The following is an 8,872-nucleotide window of genomic DNA, read 5'->3' on the forward strand; positions in this document are numbered from 1 at the left end:
TAACCAGATATGAACATTTCTGTGTGTAGATTTATGACCCAGCAGATGTTGTCATATTTCCAGAAGACCTTGAGGAGTGATTGGACTCTCCAGACTGAACGATGAGCTCAGTCTTTAATTGTTGTTGACTTTTGATGTCTTCTTGGTCAAACTCCAGCTGCCTTCTTTCATGTTTTAGTCCAGACATGAGGGACGGAGGAGGTTTTATCATGTGTTCAGCGGCTCATACTGGTTGTACTGGGGTTAAACTGGAGCTTCTGGTACTTTCTAGAAGTCTCTCTGAGCCATTCGCTGCCTCTAGTCCAGTTAGTTTTCTGGTTCTAAACACAGAGGAACTGAATCCAAACGCTCACTCTGCATGTTCTGCTCATGTCTGGACATTTATTTATTGTGGAGCTCCATGACCTTCAACCTCCTGACGTCTCCGTTCAGACGTGAAGCCAGACCTCCGTATCGATGAACGGTTTGAACAGAAGCCATCTGACTGGAGAGCTGCTCCAGCTCGGCCTCTGATTGGCCGTCAGCTCTGACAGGGGCGAAGCCGCGCCGGCTCCTCCATCCAATCAGAGCGTGGCTCGGCTCGTAGCAACCGGGACGCTGTCGCTAGGGAGAAAAGAGGAGAGACGGAGGAGAAAGCTGCTTCTGGATGGTTACTGTAGATGTTTGTAGTAGATTTAAATAAAACGGTTTGGTTTTATGGTCACACATCATGTCGCTGTGTTACAATCAGTAGAAATACAGACGTTAGATGTGGACGTGAGACGCAGCTTTGGGCATTTTAAAAAAGAATTTAACATTTAAATTAATATTTTGTTAGCAAATCTGTAAAATAACTCAAATATTTCTGTTAGTATTTATATTAGTGTTCCAATATACATTCATCTTATTTTAAATAAAAGTGATTGCTGATTTAAATAAAGATAAAATAATTAGCGTCATTTGGAAAAACAAATGTTTTTTATTTACAGTCTCGGCCTGTTGTTGTTTTTATGGTTAACATGTGAATTAATGCTGTTTTCTGTGGTTTTTCCAGTTGTTATCTGCTATCTAACAGTGAATATACGCAGTTTTTTTCAAGTGTATTTAAAAGAAGAAAAAACAAAATAGAGTTTCTGGTTCCCGTTGAGTCACGCAGCAGAAAAATATTTATTATCGAGTGTTTTGTGTCGGAACAGAAGCTGCAGCTTTAATCGATGCAGACGGAGTTCTGACCGGATCCAGTAGCACGAGCAACGCTTTGATCAACACCAGGATTCATTACTTTATTACGTCTTCCAGAAATCAATAATTAATGTTTCACCAAAGACAAAGTCGACTCCCAGCCAAGATCAGAAGTTTATGGTCAAATAAAACGTTGAAGATGCAGCACAACATGTTAAATTTACTTTAATCCAACATGACAGCTGCTGTTGTTCCAGTCGTTGGTTCAGATCGGCTCAGTTTGGATCCTAACGTCGAGAAATGTTGATGCTCAGATCAGCCAAACAGACCCTGTGAACCAGGAAGTCTGTTCTCCATCCAGACGTCTCCTTCAGGATAAATAAAGGCCGAGGATGAATTATGCAGCGCTCCGGGTTCAGTCGGTTCAGGAGCTTCCTCTCAGACGGATGAGCTTCGAGTTCGAGGGTCTGAGAGGAAGAAGAGCTTTCGGCATCGTCAGCGGTCCGTCGGCTCGTCTTCCTCCAGCGTTAGTCTGTAAATCACACAACTGGTGGACTGAGCTGCGATCAATCAGTCTCAACTGTCTGGATCATCAGGTTTCACCACAAAATCAGTCTAAATTCTGATTGCAGCTTCTTCAGTGAGAATGTTTTCTGGTTTCTTTCCTCTGTGACACTAAACCAAACATCTTTGGACAAAACAAGACAGTTGCTTCAGTAACAACTGGTCTTTTTTGTTTGTTTTTAATCATTTCTCTTACATTTTATTGACCAATCAGCCAATAGAAGAGAGAAATCATCTCCCAAAGGCATTAAAAGTCCAAATATTCTCCAAAGGACCGGATTAAAACTTTGGTCTTTGGTCTCCGTTCCAGGAGAAACCTTTACATTGAATGTTTTGTTTGATTAGGAGTCAAGGTAAAGGGTAAATTCAAGGTAAAACAATAAAGCCTGGTTTAGTGAATGTGATCAACTGTAGGGAAGGAGATGCTACGACTGAATCATTTTCTTAGTTCATAATCAGAAGCATTCTCGATCAGTAGTTGATTAACTCTGAACACAAGTTGATCTCAGCAGACACTGGGGCTGATGTTGCCCTTTTAGTCAGCGGACTCCTGATTTGGGCTGAAAACTCGACTTAGCTCCGTATTTTAATGTGAGATAAGAAAGTTTGTCTCAGCTCTGGTTGGAGGTCATGAGCTGTAGTCTGAGTGACGCCTCCTCTGGTCTCAACAGGATTAAACAGTGAGAGGCTCCACCTGCTGGAACAACCAGGTACTGCAGCTGGTCTATGATACGCTTACTGACAGGTTTTCTTTTGGAGCTTGTGGAGCCTCCGTACATCCTAAATTCTAACATTATATTTAGACAGCGTTCTACTGGATCTTCACAGCGAGGTTCAGCGATGTTAAAATCAGTTTTTCTTCCATCTTCTCCTCAGAGTCGTCCAGCGATGATCTCCTACCTTCTCGCCACTCCGGTCGCTTCCCTCCGTCTCTGTACCCTCGTCAGGATGACGTCGACCCTCCAGAGTCGCTCCACCTTCACCACCTCCATCACCCTCACCGCCACCTCCATCACCGCCACCACCAGCCTCCTGCCGGGTCGACCAATCGGATGCCTCTGCTGGAGTCTCGGTTCCGTCAGGAGCCTTCCGCCCGCCGGAGCCTCGACCTGCTGACTCGACCTCATCACGACGTCCGGCCGGAGCACGCCGCCGTGTCGGCCCGACACCTGGTCACCGTGGTGAGTAGCCTGCTCTGTGATTGGCTGAAATGGGCAGGAAGTGGGAGGAGTCCACCAATCAGAGTTCACCTGGCAATCTGGTGGTTGTGGGCTGAGCTACAACGATGTCATGCATCTGTAGGTCTTTTAAATAATATCATTTTTTTCCAGGCTAGTTCAGCATCTTCTGTTTGTTTCACATCAACCGTCACGTTTTCTGCAAATCCAGTTGGGAAATGTAGTTTTTTCTTAAAATAGTCTTTGTTTTGGTCGTTTTTTGACGTTTAATTGTTTGATTTGGAGAAAAAAACGTCCTTCGAAAGACTAAAGTTGAGCCAATACATGAATAATCAATTAGCAGGGAATTAATCAGCCTCCATTTTGATAATTTAATGACAGTTTTAGCTGTTTTATGAGGATCAGTGACAAACATTTGGGGATTCTTGCTTCTTAAATGCTGTAATTTGATGCGTTTTTTTAGTTGTATGTCAGTAAATTTAGCATTTTTTCATTTTGGACTGATGTTGCTTTTGTCTGTGGACGTTTAGAACAAGACGTGTTGATGATTTGATTCTTTATCTTCTCAATATTTCATCATTTTACTTCACTGCTGACTGACAGTTATTCTCTGTTTTACTTCACTAGCTTCAGAAAAAACAGTTTTATTCCGTCTGCTTTATAAATCGTCACATTCACTTATTTTATTGTTGTTTTTATCAACAAAGCAGCTAAACAGTGATGATAAAACAGAAAACACAGCAGAGGAAAATGGAATCGAATGAATTAAAACCAGTAAAAAACGGAACAGACGAGTTGAATTTCACGGTAATGAACTAAAACAATAAGAGACATAAAATAAAAGATAAAGTATGAAAGCAAAGACACGTTTAATGAAAGTATCAGCTGTTTAGATGTGATTGATAATTAAAGTAAGTTTAACTTTTACATTATTGAGGAGTTAAAGTTGCTGAGAATGCGTCTGAATGTGTTTCTAGCAGCTCATTACGATCTTATTTTATCATCATCATTAGCTCAGAGTTTGTTTTTATTACTCAAAATCAGTAACTTGCTCCCGTTTTGAAAATAAAAACCTCCCTGTACAGAATAAATCCACCGTCTGATAAAACGCGACGTTCTGACGGACGAGGTCACTTCCTGCCTCGTACCGACGAGGTCGGAGGTCGCGGCGAGCCGACAGACCGGATGACAGACGCTGCAGACGACTTCTCCTTCTTCCCTCTGAGCTGGAGGAGGGATGCTGCGCTCTCTGTTGCCACGGCGACGCTCACCATGAGTGTGTGCGTGACCCACTTTACCTCCACGAAGGGCGGTTACGCAACAGCCAGACACACAGCGGCGACCTTCAGGCCGACATTGAGACGCAGGTGGACGAATGAAGCAGCGTTCTGGTGGCGAGCGTTAATTATTATGGCCCAGAAACCGCTTTGGGCCGACTGTCAGAACCACATCCAGCTACAGGAAGCTCAGGCAGCAAAGGACCCAGTCAGAAATCAGCTTATTTACCATTTTAAAGCGGATTTGATCCAAGATTTCACGCTCTGCTCCCACGTCGAAGCTGAAGATTATTTTTACCATCAACAAATAAATTCTCCAGTTCTGGTTCCGTCCTCAGATTGTGACGACGTGTGAACCTGGTGAGAGTTTAAATTCAATCAGGAAGCAGAATTTTACATTTTTATGAGCGTTAAATCCAACTATGAGACGGTCCTGGTGGGTTCTGGAGGTAAAACGGTCCTTCCATCAACTAGAACTGGTTCTGACCAACCAACATCACACATGCTGATATGAGCCTGGAAAGTTTACCCAGAATGCACTTTGTAAAGTTTTCTCTGGTGACTGATCAGAACCAGAACCACATCCAGGGTGCCGATGATTGTTTTTTTCATAGACATTAAACTGTTCACACCACGATACATCCCATAATACTGATGCTACCAGCTGGTTATGGAGGACATTGATTGGAAAAGTTTTGGGCCATTTTGGATCCGTTTCAGGTTGGCTGGTTAAACTTTGTGATGTTGGACATTTGTTTTGGTCATTTTGGTTCATTTTTAACTCATTTCAAACACGTCATGAATACTTTTGGACAGTTTTCGGGTTGTTTTGGTCGAGTTTTTGGTAATTTTGCAAACATTTCCAGGCATTTTGGATTTTTTGTGGTTATTCTGGAGAATTTCTGAGTCATTTTGGGGCAAATCACAAGTTATTTTTGGAAAGTTTCTGCAATTTTGGAAAGATTTTACAGGAAATTTGGAAAAGTGTGAAGTATTTTACGCAATCTTTTGCTCATTTGAACCATTTTATTGGTTATTTTGGACAAACTGAAGCAGAACCACATCCAGGGTACTGATGATTGTTTGTCATAGACATTAAAGTGTTCACACCACGATACATCCCATAATACTGATGCTACCAGCTGGTTATGGAGGACATGGTGCTGATTTGTTTTGTTATTTTGGACCATTTTTAGGTCATTTTGGTAACTGTTGAACTGATGTAGAACAGGCTTATGGACCATTATGGACCCGTTTCTGTTACTATTGTCAAGTTTTGAGTCATTTTGGAAAAGATTCTGGGCCTTTGGATCAGTTTTAGTCATTTGGAGATAGATTGTTTTAAATTTAGGAAAGTTCACATGAATCAACTATTTTGATCCATAAAATGTCGTAAAATAGTTAAAGAGCCAAAAGTGACGTCTCCACATGAGACACCTGGATGGATGTAGAACTGATCTGGTGTCAGGTTCTAGCAGAACCCAGATGTGTTCTTCCTCCTAAATGTCATGTGTCTATCTGCGGTACTGATGAAGTTCTGAGGCTCAGAAATGGTGGAAAAAGTCCATTAAAGTGATCAATCTGGACCCTCCTCTGTGGACTTCAAGGACCTGGACCTCTGGAACATTCACAGTCTGAAGGTAGAACTCTGGTCAGTAGATAAAGGTGCTGCGGATACAGTTGTTCATAGTTTAATGCTGTCATATCAGTGTGGAACTGGGCCGTGTGTCTGATTCTAACGTGGGCCAACGTCTATTTTCGGTAGAAGTGTCGCAGATTTTCGTTTCAGCTGAACACCAGCGTCTCGGCGCTCCAGTCTTCTGCCAAAACACTTTGTCGCCACAGATGCATTGTGGGAGTCGAGTCAATCTGCAGAAACCTCCGGTGGAAACCAAAAGACAGACGGGATGCTGGAGTTTACAGACGGTTCAGCTACCTGGGCTTGTCTGCGGGGTCCTTGCAGTGGGATATAGGTCACCCTGTCAGCGCCTGATGAATAAAACACTCTGAGCACGTGGCATGAAATATTAATGGGAAAGTAAGTAAATAATATATCTGTGTTCAGGTGACCGGGTTGTGGAGGAGAGTTTATGGACCAGTTAGAGGAACCATCCACTAGAGGTTTATTCAGTCGTGAACAAGTATATATACACTCGTAAAGACCATGTTGATCCTGATAGACGGGCGTCTCCAGTGACGTCTTAATTATCTATGAAGGAATCATTGAAGCACATCAAAAAACAATCCTGTGTTTTGGTTCTTTCGTAGGTTTATTAAAGGTAAAGCTTTAATAAATCTGTGAAAGAACCAAAATACAGGATTGTTTTAGTGACATAGATTCTGTGTTTTAAGGGTTCCATCATGTAAATCCAGCGTTCTAGGACTCTCAGGTCGGTGAACTCTGACTCTTCCTCCGTCTTCTGTAAAGCAGCTGCTGAGGGAAGACGTTAGATAATCATCCAGTCATCGTGTAGAACCTCCGTCCTCTGCTGCCCTTTTCTGCTTTTATCAATGAGGAACCGCTGTGAGGCTCAACACAACCTTATGTAACCCCTTTGTGTGTTAATTGACGTTCTGCGGTCACATGACTCGTGGCTGCAGGCTGCTGCCGTGGAAACTCATCGCTCATGTTCTGAACCTCAGACCGTCTGAGGAGGACGTTTCTGAAGCTTAATGCTCAGAAAAATACAATATATTAGAATCCTGTTTAGTTGCTTATCAGACCTCCCAGTTACACTCTAATATGTAGAATAAAATAAAGTAGGTTAATAATTCAGGATGGTGATGATCAGCGAAGCCCCAAAACCTGTCTGCTGTCTTTAAAAAATCATCAGTGTGACACCATTTGTCATCCAGAAACTGTGAAAACAGAAAAATGTGTCCGATTTTCATCCTTTTATTCACCGTTTCGATGTTAATTTCTGTTGTATAATTAAAATATTTCATTATTATCATCATGTCATTTTAAATTTTTGCCAGAAGTAAACTTAGTAAACAAAGTAAAGATGTAAAATGACACCATTAACATTACAATCTGGGCATTATGGACAGTTTCAGCCTGACTTTTTATGTAAATTATTTTTTTTTTCCTGTTATTTTTTACCAGCTGTTATCTGTACTTTAATAGAATCAGAACGATCTTTAAAATGCCAGTAAAAAATTAATATACAGCTTTTTTCCTCTCCTTTTAATAATAGAAATATCTGTAAAATACAGATTTTTTATTTTTATTTCTTCACAGTGTTGGTTTTTTTTATTTCATCTTGTATTCTAATTAAATTAATTGTCATCTTACAGGCATGTTTAGTCATGAGGAGATAATCATTCAAACCGTCCCTGCAGCTCTAATGTGCATTAATAAGAGAGTCTTTTTATTTTTCCTCCTGTGGCATCAAATGTGCGTCGACGTTCTGCAGAAAAGCGACCGTCTGAGCGAGCAGAACCTCAGCAGGTGGTTCTGCCTCCACATCTCGGCGCTCAGCAGCCGATGAATAATTCATGTCGGCGGTTTGCGTTGCGTCTGTCGGCGGAGGGAACTTTGACGCCACTTCAAGCCCACAGAGAGAATCATGATTCATCCGGAGCTGCAGCTCCTGTCAACGTTTCCTCTCGTTTTATCAGCACTTTAGCAATTTCTGCAGCAAAAAAAAGCATTTTTAATCCTTGTATTCATACCCGGTGTTTAACAAGCTGTGTATTTTCTCAATTAAGCAGCGATCCACCTGGTATTTTTTAAACTGTGGATTTTAACAGTGTCAAAATGTCATAAACAGGGCTGCAGGTAACTATTAATTTCACTGTTGACTATTCAGTTGGACTAATTGATTGGTTGTTTGATGCATAAATACCAGAACATAATGTAAAATGTCGATTAGTGTTTCCCAAAGATTTTCACTTTACTGTTGTTGAAACCCGAAAATATTCACGTTAAAAAATCACAGAATGTTTTCTTTTACTTAAACTCAAACTGAACAATCAATTATCAAAATAGTTGATGATTAATTGAATAAGTGATAAATAATTAACAAGTCCGTGCAGCTCCAGATAACGTGGTGTAAACAGCTGAACAGCAGTGGGCCCAGACTTGAACCTCCAGATCTAATTGTCATGATATTACAAATATATATCGAGAAAATAGTGGTAGTAAGTTCTCAGTAAATGCTTGAAATCATGAATTCCTGCATGAACAATGGTTTATAGGACATTAATTGGAAATTAAATTTGTGCGTTTTTGTAAAACATCTACTAACACACTCACTAACCAGTAGTGAGTGTGTAAGAGCGCGTACAAATGTACTACAGCTACACAGTTTGGTCATCATTTACACACTTTCTAAATCAGGGGTGTCAAACTCATTTTCATCCTGGGCCACATGAGCATTATGTTTAACCTCAAAGGGCCGGTTGTAATTGTAAGACTTCTTTACATATTGTTATATAATTGTCTCTCCTTTACCTAAAACTGAACTACATGTAGCAGGGCTCCAGACTAACTTTTCCAATGGTAGCCCTGGTGCTACCAACTTTCTTTGCTGGTTGCACCAGCTAATGATCTGGTCGTCCACCCCTTTGTTTTGGTTCAGCCCTGCCACAGCTATTAATGCACCATGCAGCTGATGAACAGCTGTCTTTGCATTTTGCGGTAGATGCTACATTTTGCCGATGTTCTCTGAACGCCTCACATGCTGCTCC

At 41.3% G+C, this 8,872-nt stretch overlaps 1 protein-coding gene across 1 annotated transcript in view; it reads left to right on the top strand.

Moving 5' to 3' along the window:
- ptprr (protein tyrosine phosphatase receptor type R) overlaps positions 1-8,872 on the top strand; it is a 37,519-nt gene that overhangs the window by 2,343 nt on the left and 26,304 nt on the right. Inside the window, exon 2 of the mRNA XM_008297030.1 lies at positions 2,602-2,906. Coding sequence (XP_008295252.1) covers positions 2,602-2,906 — 305 coding nt within the window. The remainder of the gene's footprint in view (positions 1-2,601; positions 2,907-8,872) is intronic.

This window comes from Stegastes partitus, unplaced genomic scaffold (genome assembly GCF_000690725.1).
Source record: "Stegastes partitus isolate 25-593 unplaced genomic scaffold, Stegastes_partitus-1.0.2 Scaffold1179, whole genome shotgun sequence".
NCBI lineage: Eukaryota > Metazoa > Chordata > Actinopteri > Pomacentridae > Stegastes > Stegastes partitus.